Genomic DNA, 25,164 nt, shown 5'->3' with positions numbered 1-25,164 from the left:
GAGGCTCTGTACTATAATTCCACTTCCACCAAAATATGGCAACACTGTGTAGAAGACAGTCGGAGTGACGGCGCCAACGGGTGCGTAGGCTTAGTTTACGCAGACATATTGGACTAAAATATATGGTGGTGTAAACATACAGCCAACTTTAAACTCGCATAATAGGTATATATCGCTGGAAATTTTACTGAGCAATATTGTATGTATTAAAATATTTTAAATTGTGATCAGCATTTTTCGCAAACGAGCGGCTGTGTCCCTTTCAGCACCCTGGAGGGGACACTTTCTATTGTCGATTAATCAACAGTCAGGAATAAGTATTACCGGAGGTATCCAACGCCGCCGAATTCTCAGCAGTGGAGGAGCTGCCAGCCGTGGCGGAGGCCAGGTCCCCTCGCGAAGATCTGAACTCATCCTCTGGCTCTGAACTGCCAGCACTCAGAAGCGAACCTTCGCTGCATGAGCTCTGCTCAGTCACACGACCGCCGCTCCGCTAGAAATGAAAGAAACAGAAATGTTATTAAAATAACAGAATTTTTTGTTAAGAGTGATAATATTATTTAATTTATATGTTTACTGATGTATCATTTGCGTTGTTCGGAGACAAATAGATCCCAGTTTATATTATCTTCCATTAATAAATAGATATTTTCAATATATTGAAATACAAAGAGAAGAACAGATGCAGATTTTTTACGACTTTTTATGAATAGAATACTGTCTTATATCTCAATTCAAACAATTATTGTAAATAATTATACTTCTGTATCTGCAGTCAGATTCACGTAAACGGTAGGTACTGAGAGGTCAATAACGTACTGCGTCTTATAAAATAAGCAAGACTTTAGTGATAGTTGCCCAGGTTACATTAATTTAACAAAATAATAATTACAAGATAAAAAGAACTTGTTATATACGTTTTTAAATTTTCTGTTGAATCATATAAACTTGACTTGACTAGCTTTAACAATAAAAAAAAATTGTAAGTACTTGATAGAAATACTGAATACTGAAATGTCATTCCATATTGATTTCCATAGTAACGCACGTATATGTTATTTTTAATTTAGTTGCTAGGACCCCCTAACAACCAATAATGGTATCGAAATAACTTTTCATACAAAACAGAATTAACTAAAATGAATTCAATTCTATTAAAAAAATGCATTGGCATCGTGTTCTGATATATTCTAAAAGTTTCAAATGTCTAACTAGTCGGGAAATTAGTTAAAAATTGATTGCAAGATTTGTACCGGACAAACAACCACCGGACAAATAAGAATACGACCTAAGAAAAACGTTGTAAAAATAGCTCCATTTTTGTTTAAAAAAATCTGAGTAGGTATTGGATTAAGTACAGTATACTATATATTGTTTTATTATTGTACTGTAATTTTACTAATGTATTGAATAAAATTATTAGTTATCAATTTGATACAATAATTGCATGGTAAAATTCCATTATTAATGAAAAGTATAGTGTATGATATTATTAATATATTGATAAAAGGATTAAATAGATAGTTTTACGATCAGTAAAATCATGTGATTATGGCATGACAATGACGTTACAAATGAATAAATTGTATTATGCTAATTTCACACGCCATATTCACTAAGCTAATAGTTATTAGATTAATGATAATTTATGTCAATAGATCACGTATTGTCACAAAAACTATAAATATTGGTAATAATAATAATAATAATAATCAATACACTATGACACGAGACTGATGCGTATAAATTGCATATTAAAGAAAAGTGTTTATCTATGTAAAAGTGATGCTGAAAAAAGGTTACTAGGACAAATTTAATGTTTAAATTTTAATTAACTAAGTCATTTCGAAATGACTCATTCATTTATAGAAACTTCACTGCTACATAAACATCATTTTTTTATTGATTTGACCATCATTATTTAGAATTATTGACTGGAATAGTAAATATTCTAAACTAGAGAAAATTACCACATGACAGTGCCACCCGTCAACATTCTTGTCGGTGCACTGCATTACATACAGATAAATTAAGACAAATATATAATGTAATAATGATGGATTGGAATAGAATAGTCACGGAAAATCGAAAATGAGAGTAGATAAGTAAGTAAGTAACCACATCAAGGTGGTAACGCGAAGTCGTTATTTTCTTTTTTTGATTAATAAGAAATGGTGGAAATGCAACGATTTTTTTTTCTATACTTATTCTAAATTCAAACATACTAAAAACGAACGCCATAATAATACGAATTACTCTCCCTGTTCAGCATAGTTCAATTTCTTAAGGTTAAACTTAACGTAGACCGCTAATTTAATAGTCTCATGCATAGTACAGTTTTAGTTATTTATGTCCAAAATATATACATATATCCAACTTGAAATCTGGTGACCGAAATGTAGATATTGTTATATAAATAAGAAACACATTAAGTCGGGTCGCACAGACAAACTCGTCTTGACTGAAACATGTCGATTCTGAAGATGTGATTTTGTTGGAATTCACAAAACACGTGTAACTAAATGTACTTCCACACATAGTGTGATAGTAAGGATTGTAACATTTTTGGTTGTAAAACACGCTTGATGTCGCATGCAGCATATTTCGAAGTACAGCATGCATGTCGCTTGTGTGTAGTTCAAAATGTCGCCGCTACCACAATCCATCGATCCATACAATTTCCCATCAATGTCGGGATATGATTTGAGTGATTTCACCCATCATGTATATGCAGCCGCGACTTGCGCACGGCCGCCTTCCATGCGCTATAAAAGTGTCACAAGCTGCACTTGAGTGATGTAACAACAATGCACCTTGGTGCTTAAAGAAAGGTGTGCGCGAGCGAAAATTAAGTTTTAACATTCCTACGGTGTTTGATTTATGGCTGTGTCGCAAATGAGACGATTTGGTGTGTGCGTTGCGCCTAAAGATTAAAAGTGATTTTATGTATTTATTTTATTGTTATTTATTATCAAAACTTAAAAAATGCATTTTTAATTTATTACAAAACAATGCAACGGAAGTACGTTAGACCGGATTTGGACTCAAACCAAAACGCCTTGCGCTAGTCACTATCTCCACCGGAGGGAATTTCCCAGGAAAAGGCGGAATGATAATGCGAAATGAATAAAGATTATGTATATCGGTATCAACAAAATGCATATAAACATAATCAGCATAATAAATACTGATAACGTGATAACAGTGACCATAATCAGATATGTTACAAATAAAACCGTCAAACCTTTGTTTCATAATTGTATTAATTAACATTATAATAATATATTCATATATTTATGATTCTTTTGGGTGATATTCACAAAATATTATGCATTTTAATGTAGTTATAACCATTCAACAGTTGGCGTAAGTTGGCACAACGAAACAACAAAAATTCTAAGATAAATTACACTTTAAAAAGATTATTTCTTGACTAACGCGGAAACAATTCAAAAATATATTGAATGAATCATAAAATTTAATAACTTGAGATTAATATTATTGTAGTTATACACGAGAATGTCTAGACCGGTTGCGTATTGAACTGCACAATTAAATTGCTAAATTCTCTATTTTTAATTGGATGCACAATCTATTTAGGATATTGATCAGTTCACAGGGAGGTTTTTTTTTATAATGAAAAATACAAGGAATCGTTGCTGGTGATTCATTCGGCGAATTAAGACCATGCTCTGAATCCAATGCATTAAAAAAAGAAAATAACAATGAGAGCTATAAACAAAGTACCTATATACACAAAAATATAGTAATGTGTTCGAACTGTAGATTTTAAATATATATATTATATTTCAGTTTGATTATTTAGTTAGGTATTGTAGAATTGATAAAAGTCTAGTAAATATGTCATAGCCCGATATTAACTGAGAAACTAAAGAGAGTGGGTATTTTTCGGAAAAATGAAGCCGTGTTTCGAGCGTATAACGTACAATTGAACCTCAATTTTATTATTATTAACTTAACTATGAAACGTTATATCATTATGTTGCTTTTCAGTACGGCTACCAAATTTAAACACAACACGCCCATAATATAAGATAACCATATTGTCTACTAAATTAACAAAAAATGATTACCACTGAATTTATATTTAATACGAAAACAATAAATTTCATCAATACGTGCTCGCAGTTTTTAAATGACTGTAGTAATCCAAATCATTTTTTTTTACCGGCGACGTGTACAAAAAATATTTAATTCAGTCGTACAAATCTTACTGTAACACAATTGTGGAGATACAAGCGTGCCGAACGCTTTCTCACTCGCATGTAAGGTTCGTTTCTGTTCAAGCTTGAGCTTGATTTCATAATTCGGAGAAAATGTCATATACCTACCTACTATTTATTTAGTGCATAATAGTTATAATAGTTAAACTCATACAAACCTTTCTGCGTACAGCCACCGGAGGTGCAGACGAATTGACAGGTAAATCCTTAGAATAGTTTTGCAGGCAAAGCATTTTAATAATGAGCTTTCAATAAAGTTTCAACCACGCATTTTTATTAGCCATTTTGACCTTTTGTACTGTCAACTATAACATAACTTCACAACTGTGTATATATTATTATGATATACTCATTCACAGTTCACATATTGTCAAACACTTCATTTTATGTAGAATAAAATTGTTTAAAGATGCGTAAAACTTTAAGAAAATATTCAACATTTTATATTAATATACAACCATACACTTTCATAATAATATGACGAGAAAATACGTTTGTTATGATTGGTGTGAAAATGCTCACCTAACAAGGCCATGCATTAGTTGAGGCACGGTCTAAAAAGATCGTTGCTAGGCGATGTGCGGATTGCGGGTCGCGGGTGCAAAAGACGCCTGTCAAACGAAATATTATTTCTCATATAAATCCAACATACGTCCATTTTATGTTCTGTTTATTATTCTATTAGTAACAATAATAATATATTCATTGACATGTTTTCTTTTTAAAGTAAATGGGTAACGTTTTTAGTCATCTTTACACGATTTTAGAATTAATTGGCCCGTCGCCATCACGCAGCAAAGTGACGTATTTCTGACTCGACGATCTCTCAATGAATGCGAAGCGAGTACAAAATTTCGTCGCGCGTACAGTTGAAAATTATTTGGCGTTTCACTGATGCGTCACCTTAATATAAGAACTGTACAATATGTACATGACTATTTCTGAATTGGAGGGTTAGGCACAATTTCGCCAACGTAACTAAAGTAAGAATAATATTCAATGAAACTAAAGCAAAAGGTTTTATAGTACTACCACACACATTATTAAATATTGAGACATGGGGACAGTAACTTTCTCTGTATTTCAGACGGAATGTAGTGCTTCTAGAGACGGGCTTACGAAACAGGAAATTGAATCACTATAAATACTGGAATAAAACCTCACTACGCCACTGGCATACCGACAAGGGTGAAACAAAATATGTTTATGAGGGTTACGTGTAAATTGTACGTATTACATTTCGCCATATCACAGTGAACTGTGAACTGTCGTACCGGAAAGAGATGACCGTATAGCATTGAGATGAAAAAAAAATGACGCGTTGTTCGTGGAGGATTCCTAACAGTAATGTTTCAATTTTATTAGGATCAAAAAGAACATTAATTTGATATTGATTGGTAATAATTGATAATAACGCAGTCATTTATTATCAGATATTTGATAGGTACGACATTATACATCTACAGCATCTACTTGCTAAAATAATTTTGAATCAATCAAAATTTTACATAAATATTTAAGTATGATATGATTGTATTTCTAATTTATTATTTTATTCTGACTTTCTTTTGTATTACGGTGGTTTTTATTTAGACATTAATTTCATCTAAAAACTCGATATTTGTTAAGTTAACATAAACTTTTTTTTTAAAAAAACCATACTTATTTAAAACTAATATTCTGAGGTTATTTTAAAAATATCATGAATATATTGGTTAGGTACTGTAATTTAAAAAAATATATGGTTATTAATATAAGAGAAATAGTTTACATGTTCAATACCTTCGGTCAAACACCCAAGTATCGAAATTTATCGTTTGATACTATTTTTTTTATATACCTATTTTATTATTGCAATACTGCAGAAGATGGGCTGTATATAAAAAAAGATACAGAAACCCTACAGCCAAGACGGTGGACGGATTTTGTGGCAGACAGAGGGAATTTAAAACGTTTCCTAGAGGCGACGAAGATATTGAGATGTCGTGTGGTCACAGCGTTGCCAACCGTACTATAATTATAGTATTTGTACTATAATTTTGGTCCGCGTATTATGTACGACATAAAACAGGTATAGTACGCCCAAAATACTATAATTTTGAATATCGGAAAAAATATGTAAAAAGTACTAAAATTTCGATATTTCCGCTCGACAAATTTGTGCAAAGTGCTATAATTTCGCAATATAAGAAGATTTGAAGAACTTGGAAAAAAAATATCGAAAAACGTAAAAAAATCTCTTGACTTAGTTTAAAATGAAATTTCTTGAATCTTCGGGAAGCATTTTTGGTCGGAAGAGGTACCTAAATAAAAAGGGGTCTCGGAGTTTTTCAAATTCTCCGTTATTTTTTTTCTGAGAAACAAAAAACCTATACATTTTCAACAGATGACAACGTGTACTATATTTTTTCCTCAAATACTATAATTTTGGAGGCTCTGTACTATAATTCCACTTTGAAAAGATGGCAACACTGAGTGTGGATGATAATTTATTCTCATTAGTCATTATACAATTACATAATATTTCGTTTATGGTAATTATTAATTTTTATAATAGTCATTCGTATAGTTCAACACTGTAAAAAAATATTCTAATGTGTATTGCACGCGCCGCTTGTAAACAAATTCATAATAATATCCAACCAGAATCTTTTACGAAAGTGTTCCAGTTCTACTTCTAATATTATGATAGCGATAACTTATCTTGTAATGAGTGCAGTTTTCATCAGCCTCGTTGTAACTGATTGATGATATAATTCGAATCTCCGTGTTACATATTGTCTGAAATGAATTGTAACATCGCTGTTACGGCATAATACAATCAGGCGAGTTAGATTTTACGAGTGGGCATTTTAAGATTCTTTTGTTGGCCAACTGAGAGTTGTACGTATTATTTCAACAGGAGATTGAACGAGTGACAGACTCATTTTCTACTAACACAACATTGCCTTACTCGCTTGCGATTAGATTAAATATAATGGAAGATTTATTAGCCGTCGTAGCATGGCTATTACAGTAATTTCAATTAGGCTGTTGCAGCATCATTGTAAATCATCATGAGACGCTGCTATCAATCCATTCGTATAAAGGCCTCCCCGAATTTACATTATTCACGTAATAATATAATCGATTAAAACTAATATTTCGTTTGAACTGTCATTTACATACGTGGTAGACCTGCAGAATATGTCGAGGTGAAATAATAACGTCTCGTTTAAACGTTAGCTTCCACTACATGACTACACTAACCACCATTGAGATCGGTTAACTCGGTACAGATAATATCGATTCTGATGACTTAGAGGTTCTATCAAAGCATCAGCGACTATTAAATTTAATGCTAAGCAAAAATCATCCAATACACTTAAATCGTCTTAAAGTTCCACAAGCACGCAATATTTACATTAGCTAAATGAAAAACCATCAAATTAATAAGCCGTAATATAAATTTAGAAACACACCAGAACCTAAATGACAAATGGCAATAGTCCCACAGTGCAGTACATATTTCTGCCGAAATTACTATCGGCATATCAGCGAAGCGGCGGTTATCGACGGTAGTTTATCATATGTATATATTGAGAGGTCAATTGTTACAATAAGTTAACCATCTAAATTGTCAAATCGTACAATGTTTTAACAGCCCCTCTCTTGGCTGAGTTTACTTGTAGAGCAAGATATACAGTTTGCCAGTTTAGAGACGGTTAACTTATTGTGACAATTAACCGCATCAATACATAAATATGATAAAGTGATAATATTTATCACTTTAGCCGTCGGTAGCCGCCTTGTGCATAGAATAAACCCACCGAAGACTTTAAGCTGATTCTTGATAGAGCTAGTTTTCTGAATGCTTTGTTGCTTGCTGATATATAAAAGTTAAATTTAAATATAAAAATATGCTGAATGATGCTACTCAACTTTTGATGCCAATAGTATAAAAGTGTGGTATGTTTCGTAGCAACACATATTTATATAAGTCGGTTGGGTAATGGTAACGGGCTCTTTAGGGTTCTTGAGGAGATTTCCTAGCACAGCTTGGTTTGACAACGAATGGTCACAACGTAAAAAAACATATAAATTACAAAATTATAAAATCGTGGATCGAAACAATACACGAATTATGACACAAATAGTTTATATTATCAGTAAAAATAATAAACTTGTTCTTAATTTAAAACATAATCAATAAAGATCACGAAGCCGTATCGGGTTAGATTTAATATCGATGGCAACGCGTGGACCGGTTAAATGACATAATAATACGAGGGTGGGTCAATAATTCCTTAGAAAAAAGCATTAAAACAGGTTTAATTTTTGTATTTTTTTTTTATTTCTCAACATAATTTCCTTGGAGCTCAATACACTTGCTTAGACGTTTCTCAATTTTTTTAAACCGTCAGAAAAATAAGTTTTCCGAAGGTCCTCAAAATAAGCATTTGTCCGATCGATGACTTCTTCATTTGAAAAAAAACGTTGTCCACTTAGCCATTTTTTTTAAGTTTGGGAAAAGGAAAAAGTCACTGAGGGCTAAATCTGGCGAATACGGTGGGTGGTCGACCAATTCGAACTTCAATTCTTCAATTTTAGCCATTGATCGTAAACATGTGTGAACACGGGCATTGTCCTGATGAAAGAGGATTTTTTTCCTGTTTAAATGAGGCCGTTTTTCTTCAATTTTGTTTTTTAGCTGGTCCAATAAAGATGCATAATAATCCCCTGTTATTGTTTTTCTTTTTTCCAAATAGTCAACGAAAATAATTTCACGTGCATCCCAAAATACAGTAGCCATAATCTTACCAGCTGATTTTACGGTTTTCGCCTTCTTTGGACATGGTTTGCCTTCGCAATCCACTGCTTTGACTGTTCTTTCGTCTCGGGAGTATAGTGGTTTATCCATGTTTCATCTACAGTCACAAAGCGACGAAAAAATTCATCCGGATTGCGTTGCATGAGCGACAACAGGGCTTTAGAGGCCACCACCCTATTGCGTTTATTGTCGACTGTGAGCAAACGCGGCACCCATCTTGCAGAAATATTTTTCATGCCCAATTTGTCATGTAAAATAGAAATGACGCTACCTTTTGAGATCCCTGTAACCTCAATTATCTCACTCAACTTTAATCTTCGGTCACTTAACACCATATCGTGGATTTTATTGATCATTTCTGGTGTAGTCACCTCTACAGGACGTCCTGAGCGTGGTTCATCCTTTGTTGATGTACGACCACGTTTAAATTCATTTAACCAGTTATAAATAGTTGCAAGTGAAGGAGCAGATTTGCCGTGAACTAAATCCAACTCATTTTTTATTTCCTTTGATGTTAACCCTTTTATATTAAAATGTTTAATAACAACTCTAAACTCAATTTTCTCCATTTTCCATTTTTCCATTTTCCACAAGCAAATTTTTTTTTTAAATGTACGAGAAACACACAACAACCCGACCAATCTGATTGAAACTTCGCAGCATACTGAATCGGTAGTGCCGCTGCATGAAAACAAACCGCTTGCAGTACTAGTCGCGCCACCTGTCGGCTTTTCTAAGGACTTATTGACCCACCCTCGTATGACGCAAAACGGTGCATTTGACAGGGCCGTGAAAATCATCCTTTCATGGGTCATTTTTTATACTTGATAAGACAGATTGTCGGAACTATACGTTTTGTGTTTCATAGTCATATTAGATATTGTTTTTACATGTCGCTGATTTCGGCTCGAAACTTACTGCCATAACACGACATAGTCATATCTAGGGAATGCAATCCCGAGCCAAAATTCTGATCCCGGGATTTCGGGATTACAATTTGACAATCCCGGGATTGGCATTTTTTTTAAATTGTAAAATTTTTATATTTACAAATAACATTGATAAAATCGGTCAAAAATAAATCTAGAATAATTTATACTATTTAAGACATTTATTGTTAATATTGTATACGTTTAATCTTGGAAATACATAAGTTCAATGGAGTAAATAATATTGTAATATAAATAATAATGTGAATTTAATATGAGATTGCTTTTTCTGATAGTAAAGACTTAATGAATGGGTTAGCGAGATTTAAAATAGTAAAGCAAATAATCATGGTGTACTTATGGCCTTTCCGCTTCATAAATCTAATTAGTCTGCCAAATATGAAACTGCCGTAAAACGTATGAGATCATGGAGGAATTACTTTGTTAATAGTGCCAAGCATTGCTTTTTCCAATATTTCTCATTTTTATTCATTTATGTGAAAAAATAAAATGAATCGGCAACTTACACATGGGTATAAATCAAACTTCATTCAAACTCAGTTTAATTCTAATGTAGTTATTTGTTATTAAAAATATTTTTTCTGTTATATTTTAGTTTTTATTTTATTTTCCATAAACATTGATAAAAAATCAATCCCGAAAGTTTCGGGATTATGTTTATCAATCCCGGGATTCATAGGTATCGAAAATAGCTAATAAATAATCGGGATTGGAATTCCTAGTCATATCATAGCAAATGGCTGGGTTCACGGTTGTTCGGTCAAAGAAAGCTCGTCTTCAGTGATTATTATGACACGGTATGGACGGAGAAAAGAAAATTTGCGATTATAAATACGACATCAGGGTACTAATTAATAAAATACGTTAAGTACACTCGTAAAAGAGATTATCTCAAGTGCAAGCGTTCAAACGACGCAATCATAAAATTGTAAACGAAGCCATAATATAAGAAATAACAAGAGTGAAGACTTACATATACAAGTATGTATCTACTTATAACTTGATAATATAACATTGACGCAATTCGATGTGGTAATCCAGTGCAAGTTTGTATGTATCGTAGATCGACAGATAGTGATGGGTCAGCTGGGCAACTATCTGCATACGTCATTAGATCAACAAAAATATTACATAATATAAAGGTTTTTGGAAACTTATGGGGATTCACAAGACCGTCTGTTGTCAGGCCGCGGCACTGAATTGCGAGTTACGATGGTAGTGCTAGTTATTGAATCTTCGAATGGAATGCGGTAAACTGTTCGCAAGTCAATAAATATTTTCAATTGTATCTATATTTAATTCAAATTAATTAAACTATTACCATTTTTTTCAATACTAGAAAAAAATACCAGATGACATTACGCTTGTTAACATACTTGTCGATGCGCACTTCTTAATGCAAATTTACGTGCGTCAATAGAGAGACAGCTTATCCGTTACAGACAGAAATATTACGCCTTCACACTTTTAATATATTATTTCTTCTACCTCTCTCTCTCTCTCGCTCTCCCTCGCACAGTTTCGTATATGATTATTTTTTTCTCCTTCTGCGTTACAGACGGCAATATAGAATACATAATGTAATCATAATAAAATAAACATCTTTATGTGCATTCGAAGTATGAGCAATAACTAGTACTACGATCAAGATTCACAGTTTTGTGTCGCGGCCAAACTATAAAGGGCCTATGGATATTCAATAAAGCCATACCTATAGGTAGACGCAGATACGACTATGATAATTAATGAATTCGTTTATTCTACCATCGATATTATATTAACAACCTAGCAAAATAACAATATTCTAATAGTAACTAATATTCTGAATGAAAACAACTAACTGTGGCTAAATACAACAGATCCATAAATTTGTAACAAAAAATAATTATTCAGAAAACTTGACAAAGCGTTTATCCGAACGAATTTGCATCTTGCAGTGTACATAAATTATTATTATTAAGTATGCTTTACATACACATAATATAATATTATATTATTAAACATACGTAATTTGAAAACATCTCATGCATATTATGCACACTAGAAAAAATCATTTTGTAGAAGAAAAAAATATGACACCCGACGGGACTTGAACCTGTATCTGCTGGATTCGCGCCAGTATGTTTGTCCAATTAAGCTACGGGCATCTTACTAAATTACGATGATTTAGTTGTTACACGAAATGCTTATTGAATTGCGTTATAATGATGGCTACCGGTTTTAGTATATTAATTTAAGGTAGGTATCAATTAATTCCTTAATTACTAACCGACGTCGCGCATCACTCCATTATTTAGTTTTTATAACGTACTTAGACTTGCTAATAATTTTATTAAAATTATATTATCTTCGTTCAACTAAAAAAAAAATGGATTTCATATTAAAAAAATCAATGACAGTCAAAAGAGAATGAATAGTATATTTACAAAAAAATTCAGCCTTCATTCCAGCCCGTGACATTGCACCGAGAATAGAGTCAAAGCCTCTTAGTGGAAGGAAATACCGATGGCTCGTGCCTTTCCAGCGTAGAAATGCACCGATCGATAATGCAATACATTATGGTGCATTGAATGCCACGGACTCCGAAGACAATTGGATTAAAATGTAGATTTGAAACTTTCACGTTATACAACACGAAAATTTATAATGATATAATAAACTATTTTCCTTATTCAGTGAATATTTGACAAGATTTAGGAATGTTACATTCTTAAAGTGTGGAAAATAGTCTTCTTGAGGGTGGAAAAATATGGGATAAATTTAAACACGTATTAAAGAATATATTATTTTCAATATAATATGAGAACAGTCGGCACGCTTTGTGTCCCTTGGTTTTATGGCCTAAAGTAATTAATCGAACCTTGTTTCAAAAGGGCTACCACACCCGGTAAGCAAGACCCCATTAATCTACTCGGTGGAAGCTCATATGCCTTTTGCCATTAACCATCGGCCATTGCGACTTGGTATCTATGAGAGAAAATTTCTGAGCTTTCAAAAAGTTTGCGACATTTTACGGTGAACGAGATGTTTTCTCATCAAGGATTCACCCCAATATATTATATCAAATAGGAATCACGCACACTCTTGTGCACGCTAACCAAAGTTTTGTGAAGTTGCTCCTGAGACACTCTCAGAACAACATTGAAAGGTAACGGCTGCATAACGAGTATGGCGGAGGGAAAACCAAGTTGAGAGAGCGGGTACAGTCACTGTACGTTTGAGCTACACATACCTACTACAAAGTTACCGGTGAATACTACGCGTATGTAGGTATATCAGTAGCGAAGGGTGGAGATAGGCTGTTAAAATCCGCCATAAATAGTGCACATTAAACTTTATTAGTCATAGGTTTTTGTTTTTATTGAACTAAGACTACAATTTACAGATGGTGCCGGTTAGTTTTTAAAATTCAATTAAACCCTGCCTAAACCAAACCATAATAGTTTTGCTATACTTTGGGCGATACGACAAAATTGTGCACACTTTTTCATTCATACTTATTTATTTTCCTTGAATTAAGAATACAGATGACACACACTAAGTCCTGCCTAAACCAAACTATAATAGATACAAATATTATTCTATCTATAAAATATCCAAAGTTGTGTATGATTTAATCGCATAATTTTAGATACGAGTATTTTTTAGCTAGTTTTTTATGGTTGGTTCTCTCAGTGTTTAATTGAATTAAAAAAAAACTAACTAATACGTAGACCGACAAAGTTTAGTGTGTACTATTTATCTCAGCGGATCTAGCGGATCTTTAACAGCCTACCTCCACCCTTCGCCACTGATGTATACCTATAATATATTATGTAGGTAAATAACCCCGGGCCAAAGATTACATTGTGCGGTCACCTTATGAGAAATTAAATAAAGATTACGATCATCATTCTTTGTTATTTTTGAAGTACATAACATACATGACACGACCTTTCATAAAATTCCAAGAATTCAATGCCACGTCCTCAAAATTCCTCAGGCGATATTTTTTGCGTGTTTTGATCCGAATGTTCGATAAACAAAAGGCATTTTCCGTTCGTACGCCGCCAAATGAGGTATCAGAGACACGCTGCGGCTACGTTTACGGACGACGCGGCTTCGACCTTTTCTTGGAAAGAAAATTTATTTTCCTAGCGGCTGGAGCCACGAATAAACACGCTATTTTATTCACTGTAAATATAATATTTACTACACCTAATTCAAAAATCTATGACACGATAAAAGAAGACACACAATATTGTGCACCTAGCAAATATTACAAGTTTGCAGTACCACAGTCAACATTCTCACACTCTTTTACCAGTCTTCATCTCTCTCATAAGTTTACGTGTACACGATGTTCTGTCGTTCTAGACCTAGTATTTCAAACTCGCTGAACTCGTTCATTTTCGACATGAAATCTTTTTTGTTTATATCAAGTTGATCATCAATATTGTGACCTTACCAAAATTAGATTTGATATAAATAAAAAAGATTTCAAGTTAATAAATCCCTTTCAGTGCTCAAAAAACGCCTGTCGTGTGTCCATTAGATACATATACATTCACTGCTGACCAGTTAATTACCACGTTTAATTATCATGCTAATTGCTACACGCCAGGCGTGTCTTGAGCACAGACCGAGTTGTGGTAATTAACTGGTCAGCAGTACTTCTATTTTTATTTTTTATAAAAGTTTAAATGAATAAACAAAAAAAAACTATAAATTAGTAAAAAATCATTTCTGCTTATTAGAGAACTTAATATACTAAATTTTAATAAGAAACATAAGCACAAAATAATATTTAATAATAAAATGGGACACCACGAACGAATTCACATTTTGAAACGTGTTTTTTTTTATTTTTTACTTATATGAATGGGATCGGCCATTAATGGAAAATGCGGATGTGAAGCAGAGATAAGATAACACGTCTAACCACTATATGAAAGAATCTGTGACAATTCAATAAACACGAAAATTACGATTGTACAAACATTAGTGTTCTCCATATTTTTTACGGTGTTGAGTCATGGACCCTGAGGGAAAGGGAGCAGAAGGCAATTGATGCCTTCAAAATGTGGTGTTGCCGCTGAATGCTTCGTTATTTATTTGGATAGAACACATGACGAACCAGCCAATCATCCAGACTACACATAAAAGAATGCTCTTGACAATATATTCAAGACACATTCTGCAGTTTTTTGGACATACTGTTCGGCGCGGACCGGATAACCTAGAGAAACTGGTAGTTTTGGGTAGCTTTTATGGAAGGCGAAGCAAAGGTAGTGTGTCGGCACGCTGGAACGACCAAGCTGACTGAGAGGAGCCTTCAGTGTGCCCTGGAAGAAGCAGAGGATCGAGAAGGGTGGAAAGTATTAGTCGCTCAAAATATTACAGAATTTAAAGGTCCATGAAAGAGAGAGATGTATTTATCAATTAAAACACTTTAAAATGTAAATTGTCAACAAAAAAGTGTATCAAAATGAAAGCTTTGCATTTTTAATAAACTATTTTTTTATTCAACGAATAAGAGACAATATTTCAGAATGTAACGTTCTATATATTGAGTATCCATAATTTGAAAACATCTCGTGCATATACACACTAGAAAAAATCATTTACGGTAGGTGCGTCTGATAGTTGGAGTATTTACTATAATACGCATAGAAAACGGCCACATAATATCCTTTATTTTATTCTATTTATTTCTATGATTCATGTAAAGTCCTGATAATAATATTCTAAACGGAAACATACTCCGGTAAATTCGTATCTCAAAAGTAAAATACACAGATACTGATTCAAAGTAAATACCTATTCTAATGGACCATTGTGCCTAGAATTGACGATTTACACCTCTTGAGTGTAGTATTTTTTATATTTATAAGTACTAATGATCTAATATTAGGCTTTGACGATTTATTATAATATGCTTATCGAGTGTATTATTGTATTATTAATAAGACAGGGGTTTTTACTAATTAGGTCCATTACAAACACTTCAACTATTCATAATTTGTCTGTTGTAATTTATTATTGTTGACCTTTGACTTGATAAGTAGATACCTAATGGAGTTTTTACCTACCTTTTTGTATTGATTTATTATATAAGCTAGAGTTAAGAGTGTTCGTTGTTGGTGTGTGTTTGCCTTTGGTGAGTGTACACAGCGCGTGAAGATGCCGAAAGGCGAAACCCGGGTCGCAAAAAACGACTCAAATGGAATAGTACAAAAGTTAAATCCATAAGAATTTAAATTCAAATTCCATCAAAATAAGTACATATAGTATTAATATTATAAATACCTATTATTTGTCCGCGCCCTATGCCCTGAACATTTTTGAAAGAAAAATTCTCTGCCGTATATATGGACCGATCAGGGATGGCACCAATTGGAGGTGAAGATATCGTCGGTGTTTTCTAAAAAGGGCGAATCAACCATTTTGGCGAAATCGAGATTTTAATGAAAATACAATATATACCCCACTAGCTTTGTTGTGTAAAAACGGCGAATTTTTATCTCCACAGGAAAGTACTTAAAAACGATAATCGACTAAAATTAAATTAATTAAAATTACGAAATAAAAAGCAAATGTGACATATTAGGCCTTTTAAAATATTATATAATTATACCTATTATAATGACAGTATTCTTTCTAAGCTTTATTATAAAGTTGTTAGATATTTATAATCATCTACAGGTAAAAAACAAATAAATGTCAAAAGTTAAAAATCCTCCTCCTGTAAAGTATCATTTTGGTTAATTCGCCCTTTTTACAAAACACCGACATTATTATAACGCTGAGCTCTGCGGACTGTACGAAGATTGCAGCGCAGTTCAATCAATTAAGATTGGGAGACTGCGATGGCTAGGTCATGTGCACCGTATGAATGACAATGAACGGGCAAAGAGAGCGATGTCCGGCAATCCAATCGGTCGTAGAAGAAGAGGCAGGCCAAAGATTCGCTGGTTGGATGGCGCTGCCAATGACTGCCGTGTTCTAGGTGTACCAAATTGGAAAGCAGCCACACTGGATAGGGACAGGTGGAGGGAGCTGTTGGAGGAGGCCAAGACCCACGCCGGGTTGTCGCGCCCCTGATGATGATGATAATTATTTGTCTGCTTTTAAAATCTTAATTTTAACAGTATTATCCTTATATTATCTTCTTCTACGTGAGGTATTCTTCGTAGAATAAATTAAGACCTGACCGTCAGGCGATTGCGGATACGTCGTGATCGCAGCAAACCGCGACGCAAGTAGACGGAGAGTTTTCACCGCGCCAGGCACGGCTGTCTCGACGAAAAAATAATTTACATATTATTACTACCTACTAGCCGGCCACCCCTGCCAGCCGAAATTTTCCGGGAAATCGATACCACCACCAGCTCGGCGAAGTACTACGATGGTCTGCGCTGCGGAGTCATATGAAGAAAAACAAAAGAAGCGAATCGATTGCGGCCACCAGACGTGGCGTCAGTGGAGTACTCTATCGGAAACTTTACTATTTACTATTTTTTCACGTAATAATTTAAAATACTTGCGCGGAAAAAAACATTCGCTATCTAAACAAAGAAACTTGCGTAATTCTATATAGTAAAACAAACTACCAGCGATCAGAAGAGTCTAGAAAATATTAACACGTGTAGCTATTTTTTTTTTGTAACGCTGCCAATTTGACTATTTATAACAAAATCCTCCTGCGCATCTATTCTATATGTACACAATACTGCTATAGGCCGCTATCGGTAGCTATCGAGGGTAGTTTTTCATTTTTTGTATCGAAGCATTAGCACTTATTGTAACAATTACAATAAGTTAGTTGGAATTGTTACAATAAGTGCTATGTTTTAACAGTACCTCTCTTAGCTGTGTTAAATTTTAGAGCGAGACAGTTTTGACCGTTTAGAGTTAGACGGCTATCTTATTGTAACTATTATAATACCTCAATACAAAAATATGATACCCTCGGTAACCGCCGATAGCAGTCTTGTATATAGAATAGGTGCACTGAACGTTATCAAGTATTACCTATACGCTCTTCGTTTATGTGACCAACTCTAATGCATAGTATTTATGATACATACATAATTATTGCAATAATTTCTGATTGAAATTGTTACAGTAAGTGCAATACTTCGATACAAAAAATGAAAAACTACTCTCGATATCTGCCGACAGCGGCCTAGAGCAGTCTTGCGTTTAGAATAGCTACGCTGGAATCCCTATAAAATGTAGTTAAAAAACAAATTTAGTTTTTCGATCTATAGCTATATCGTTTGTAGCATCATTGTCAATAATACTATATAACACAAAAATTAAGGAGGTGGGTTGCCTTCTGGGTGTGGCTGTAAGAAGGTACGGTTCTCAAGTGTGAAGAAAAACGAAATAAACTTTAAACACGACGTGTTAAAGAAAAAAAATGTTAATTTTAATATTTACGTTTGTATCATAACACGAATTAAATTTAGAGTAGTTAGCTTCACGAATGGAAAACTATACCGAACGTCCCAAATAATGGTTGTATTTAACACGTGACACAAACGTGACCAATTTTTCATTGGCTTGATTTATAATACCTATTAATATTTTTGACAGTACCCTTGAATGAAACACCAATGACATACCACTGTTCTAAATATTTTAGACCTATCTATAGATTTAGTGAACTAAATGACCCGACGTTTTAATATACCAACCAACACACAACCGGTGTCGATCGACGCATTGTGTAATATTATGTATTATATTATCGATTGGCTATTTATAATTTCGGTGTGCGAGACAACGTAAAACATTTTCATTAGAGGCTTACCTACACGACGTCCATTATATTATAATTTATAATATTCCTTTACCTTAACATTTCAATTAAACACCCATTGTTATTCGACAGAATTCGAAATGACAATAAATACTAAATTATTACTGTATACTTATAAAGACAATGGTAAAATCAGTGGTGGCGACCTACGGCACGCATTTGAAAAAAAATACTAAATTATACATGACAGATCGCATTGTATAAAAAATAGCAGGAAAATACATATTCAAGAACAAGCATTACGTTTAATTTAAATATATATTTGCATAGGTCGGTATCATAGGCTTAATGCGTCTCATACAGTGACATCCCGTGGGGGTAGGCAGATTGAGCATTGCTTGGGGGCGGCAGTTACTCGAAGGGCGGCAAATTGAGGAAAATCATTTGGAATATATAGAAATAACTACATAAACTTAGTAATAATGAAAATATCTTTCCATTAAAAAATCAGCTCACTGGTTTTATCGGGTTCTCGATATCTAGTTTACTTCCGTTGCCTATCAACGTCCTTGGTGACCAGAAACCAAAGACCACACTTGCAGATTTGCGATTAGTCTGATATTTTGTTGGTAATGTATCTATACAACACATTTCTTATATATTGGACTGATGAAAGGATGATAAAAATAATGTATAAAAAAATGAGGCGACATTTTGGCGCTGCCTAGGGTCGGCATTTTATCTAGGGACGTCACTAATTTCATATAATGTTATCGCACTAATCTCATCAGGCGGCGGGGGATACCGCGCCACGAACCTCTGATTTAGATTGACTTATAATGCTCGAGACCACTGTAATGAGAGAATGCCTCATCTGAGGGGAGCAATTATGGTTGTCAATTTGTGCGTAAAAACAAAGCTAAGTAATACAGTAACAATTTCATTTCTACGAACAAAAATGGCTGTACCAAATAAGAAACAAAAATTTGGTGGAGCTAGTTGTAGTAATTCTGGCAGACAATTTCAAAATTAGTGTACCGAAATGTATGGCGTAATAGAAAAAAAGTGATAAAACTATGTGTTCTATGTTCTGTGAGTGGTATCTAGAATATCATCATTTTGTTGATAGAATTTTTAAAAACTATTTTTCGCCCATGAAAAACTGCTCGGCACGTCAAACAGTCGAAAAATAACATTTGGGATATTTTGGCACGCGTACATAAAATGGTTCGCCATAACAATATGTAATTTACTAACAATCATATTGTATATTTTATTAATACTAAGAATTAATTACTGTGTTGTCAATTTTAAAGAAAATACTAAAATTGCATGTAATATGTAGGTAGGTACAAAGCAGCAATATTATTGACCTTCACATACGTCTATTATTTAGGAATGCCAAGAAAAGAATTTATTAAAAGTAACGGAAGAAAGATCAGGATGTCTTTTCAAAATTTTAAATGATTTTTCGCGTTTGTTCTAATAAATTCGCTTTCCGGCGACAAACGAAAACTCCAAACTACCGCCCCGCACCACACTCAAGTCTTAATCGAGCGATTACGAGGCCCTACGTTTGAATGTGAAGCATCAGCAGTTTCTTTACGTCTGGTAATGTCTCAGGAGCAGATACCCAAGACTGAGGTCGTCACGTTAATCCTTACATTTTTAAGTTAATAAAAAGTGATAATTTCCCTTTGACTCAGCCGGCCCAAATTTTCTAACGCCGAATCCGTTTGAAAAAAATCCGAAGCTTTTCTTGCCCAATTTTTTTTCGGGTTAAAAAGTATATGCTCCTCGGCTTTAATTTTGATCGGAATCTTGTAAATTTCCCAGTGAAAATCTAAAAGGGAAAATCTCGAGATTCTCGAGAAATTAAATACTTATACTTGAATTCGAGAATTTTCGCAGGAAGCTCTACTTAATATCAAGAATTGGCAGTTAATACTACGAGGCCTAATAAAAATTGTTTAATGCCGCGTCTTCGCCACTGGCATAGGTATATTGAAAATTGATGTTGAGCCTAGATAAAATGTATGCACCACGCACTTCATGAGACGGACTTGCATTATTAATATTTCCATTGAAATGTAATTGAAAATTCAAGACCACACTCGTGACTAGAATCTCTTGAGATTTCATCAGTGCGGAAGCAGATGCGCTGACGTAATGTGATTTCGTGCAGCATCTTCAAAATAATAATATAATAACCTACCATCATAATAGCATTAGATGGCACACGCCAAACAGCGAGACGATGCACTCGTCACAAGGTAATTCTCCGAAACGATGTGAGCGAACTTGTGTTGCGCAAATATTGACACGCCAACGTGAGAAATTTGATCAAACAATATGCAGATGCAGTTTGCGCTGAATAGGTTAGTTGCTGCATACACTTTGTTAACATTATTTTACACGCTTTAGGTACGCTGGATAAACTGTATCGTTTAGATGTTTTATAAAAATAGATAGTATTAAGTTCAATTTTATAATATACACCGCCGCATAGAGCGTCAGTGCAAAAATATTGGTTGAAAAAAAGAGAAGCGCTAAGCGACCACAAACTGGTTCGAGGAACTCACCAAGTTCAGCTAAAGTATATGGCAACGAAGACTAGAAACCAATAATAACGAGATGAGCATAAGGGGGAATTCGTCCAGGCGTAGATCGACTCCGGCTGACTATAAATAATGAAAGAATCTGAATCATGAGATACGTGTTATATGCAGAGGGTTGGAGCGGACCTTTTTTTGAGTTGCTTCGCTCCAGCTCCGCTCCTGGATCTAATACTTGCTCCAGCTCCACTCCAGGGTAGGTATGCTCCGCTCCGGGTAAAAAGTTTTAATAGGTATCATAGTATGTTAAAAATAAGGTTTATTATTCGTCATTTACATTATTAATTAAATTAAACAAAAAGTTAATCGTCTTACATTATATGCCTTTTCTGTCAAAAAAAGTGAGGTTATTTATCACTCGGCCGTATTTCAAATAATTCCAGTGTTGCAAAGTGTCGAATATAATATTTTCATTGGATTTTAGGACGACAATTTAATAATAAAAATACATCCAGAGCAGTAAAGCACTACACATTTTCAGCGCTCCGACTCCGGGTAAAACCCCATTCGTCCACTGCACCGTCCAACGCTTTGGTTATATGTAATGCTAATGATCAATCCATCACATATATGAGGAAAGCTTATTTGCTCATTGCATGAGCTTCAACTATTAATGTGAAGGTATGATATTAAAATGTGGAATTTCTGATAATTATTATGGGTATCATCTACGACGATGGCGTATTTTATTTACGAACGATTTAGTCATTGGTGACCATATAAAACATAATTATGTTAACCATGATTTTTTAACTTATATCATAATCGTAACTATCGATTCACTGAGTATTTTTGCTCGTTAACTATTAACTTTATTATTTATTAGTTAAGAGTTATCACGTTCGAAAGGTTGTTTTTTGAAAACTTGTTTTTATTTATAAAACAAATAGATCTCCTGCTTTGTGGCATTCAATGTGGCAAAGAGATTATTTGCAATATCTTTTCACATTAAAAACACAATAACGATACCCTCGCGAGTTGCCACCGTTTTTTAAATGTCGAAACCATTTGCGTGATTAGGTTTTTTTTTGGTCACACTGTTGTCTGTTATAAAACGCCAAATGCAATAATTGAAGACATTGCAACTTCCACTTTCCGTATTATTAATGGGCCACTACATAATCATAAATGTTCACACGATACGCGTTAAATAATTTTTAATCAGTGACTGTTTTAATGAGTATTATTTGCAAACTAATAGGTCAAACTAGTAAGTCATAAAAACCGTTTCTCACAAATTTAAAATTATGTTAAAAAATACATTTTCTTAATTAACACAATTATTCCCGATCTAGATTTTGACTTTCAACATCTTCAGACGGTATAAAGATAGTATTTAATTAAAATCCACGTGACACGGATCCACAACACATCATTTATGGATATATGGGGATAAACAACTCAATCCGTGTCAGCATATTGATCGGCGATATTAAATAACTGACCGAAATTACAAATTCCTAATATCCATTTCCCGTAGTGTCAAATTACAGCAAACCCAGAAAATAGCTGAATGCAGTGATTATTTCCGCGATATCCATTTTTCCACATAGTCAGCTAAATCCGATGACGCAAACTCAATATAGTAGCTGACTCAGTTATAATAATTATTTCCTAAATATTCTTTTCAAGATATTATTTTGATTGTGAGTACGTCAATACATAGCTGATCATATTTCATTGGGCATGTCACTCGAATATACGTTCCCGGTCTGTTAGTATCTCAGCATCTGTATCGCTCCGCACAACATCTCATTCTACCGAGATTCGGACCTCGGAATAATATCGTAAGTATTGTAACACAACTACAGTAACATACTCTTGTATCGATTGTTTACGCTGCAAATAAAACTCGCCCTCCATACATCGGAGCAACCACCAAAATCTTGACTTCTTTCTCCACAACACCATGACTCCCACAAGATGACCTACCACAGTGGTGACTCCGACGTTCCACGCAACCTTCTACCGGCAAGTTCATCAAGGTGCAAATGACACTATCACAGATAAAACATACCTAAAACCATGCGTTGGAAGTTTCATAAGAAGCTTTATCTTTATATGAATAGTCAAAGCTTTTAAAAGCAAATTTTGTGATAAGTAAAGGGTCTCGAAAAATATGAAAGGCCGGTGGAGCAGACCGTTATTCATCGCCACTGTCAGATATACGAAGATAAAATAAAAATTATTAAAAATCGTGTAAATAATTTTTATAATGGTCAGAAAGCCTCTGAAAGGTCCGAAATAACTAAATGAAAATCGAATTTGTAACATCTAATGCATTATTAAGTTATTATGTATAAAAAATATTACACATGATGGCTTATTTATTACTACATTGTATAAAACAGTGTTTCCCAAATGGAACGCGGAAGTTTAAAAATGGAAAAATAATATGAAAAAGAGCCAAAGGTACATTGATAAAAAGCAATGTCTCTAAAGGGGTAACACAATGACGGAATTTTGGGAAAACTAAATATGATATTTTTTTACTAAATATTGTCAGGTAAATCATATCCTTATTACGCTGCTTTTTTTCATGTCATAGTGTGATCAGCTTGAATTTATAATTTTTAGTGTTCAATTAATTTAAAATAAATAAATTTGAATATACACAGCAACACAGCTGCTATCAGTTATAAAACAATTGAATGAACATAGTTTTTAATACCTGTTACATTCACACAGAAAACAGTTAAATATGCTTGCAAATCAGCAGTGAAACTAATCCATAACACGCAATTTTGTTATCGAAATCAAAACATATTTTGATTTGAACACCAGTTATAAAAATGCAGGATATTGCAGTGTTTTATGTTGCATTTGAATGGCTCACATAAAAAGCTGTGTCTATGTGCGACGTCATTTTGTAAAAATACGTCCTATGTTTTGAGTAGAGAAGTGGCTAAATTTAGCAACGGAGACGTCACACGGTGTGGGCAGTACATGTTGAAAGTGGCAGGTTTGAGGTGATAATCTAGTCTCATTTTTACGCAGGCGGTCTAGTTTTCCATTGTATCTATTTATGGAAACGCTTTTTAAAGGTTGCATACAAAACAAAGGAAATTTTAGATACAGACGTACCTACATCGCGAAAAGAAAAATTTGAAATATTGATCGTTTTCGATTGGTGACGACATTGTCAGAATGGCGATCGTTTTTGTGATGTTTAGGGCGTTAACATTTAATAACAAGACTAACACAACGTGGCATGGAAAGGTGCATGTAAGGCATAACACAAAATAATAAGAGAGCAGATAAGTGTACGCGATCTAATAGAGGTTGCCAAACTAGTGAAATTCTATGGAGTAGACGTGTCACTTGGAGAGTGCATAATCGCTGAACAAGTGCATTCATACAGTGGTACCCATAGAGAATTTCACAGCACCCCCGAAAAACTCGTAGAATCTAATAACTGGTCGAGTTCAATGTAAAGTGAAAACGTGTGTACAAAAATAGTATAATAACCTATGGGAGACCTTCATCTAGCAGTGTATCGACTCTGGCTGACCATACCTCAATGGTAATAAGTATTAGTGTATTAGTATCAGTGATTCCAAATATAGGTTAGCATTTTAAGTCTGTTTAATGGTGGCAACTTGCCACCGAATGTCCCTACATATTGTTTACACGAATGTTTTGTGATTTCCTACCTGTCAGTATCACAATATGTCTAAGCCTCTCTAAGCCGTACTTAGGTAGGGGTTCCCTTAGATTTGATCACAACACGAAATATCAGATTTGATCGGAATACAAGCGCGCAATCTTCTAGCTTAACTCCAATGAAAAAGATTTCTTC

The 25,164-nt window shown here is 34.0% G+C and overlaps 1 protein-coding gene across 5 annotated transcripts in view; it reads right to left on the bottom strand.

Annotated features, from left to right (window-relative positions):
• The window catches only part of LOC147077731 (uncharacterized), a 332,063-nt gene that overhangs the window by 31,643 nt on the left and 275,256 nt on the right, over nt 1-25,164 (bottom strand). For 4 of the 5 annotated variants that reach the window (XM_085960710.1, XM_085960708.1, XM_085960709.1 and 1 more), the window contains exons 2-3: nt 4,403-4,663; nt 325-493 (exon numbers count right to left, since the gene is read on the bottom strand). In XM_085960710.1, coding sequence (XP_085816836.1) covers nt 325-493; nt 4,403-4,477 — 244 coding nt within the window. In that variant the 5' untranslated portion in view covers nt 4,478-4,663. The remainder of the gene's footprint in view (nt 1-324; nt 494-4,402; nt 4,664-25,164) is intronic. The other variant, XM_085960707.1, reaches the window with a different exon arrangement.

Source organism: Rhyacophila brunnea, unplaced genomic scaffold (assembly GCF_057557595.1).
Source record: "Rhyacophila brunnea isolate RB1 unplaced genomic scaffold, BYU_Rbru_1.0 scaffold_12, whole genome shotgun sequence".
NCBI classification, from domain to species: domain Eukaryota; kingdom Metazoa; phylum Arthropoda; class Insecta; order Trichoptera; family Rhyacophilidae; genus Rhyacophila; species Rhyacophila brunnea.
Note: the sequence above shows the minus strand (reverse complement) of the source record. Positions and strands in the feature narration are given on the sequence as shown.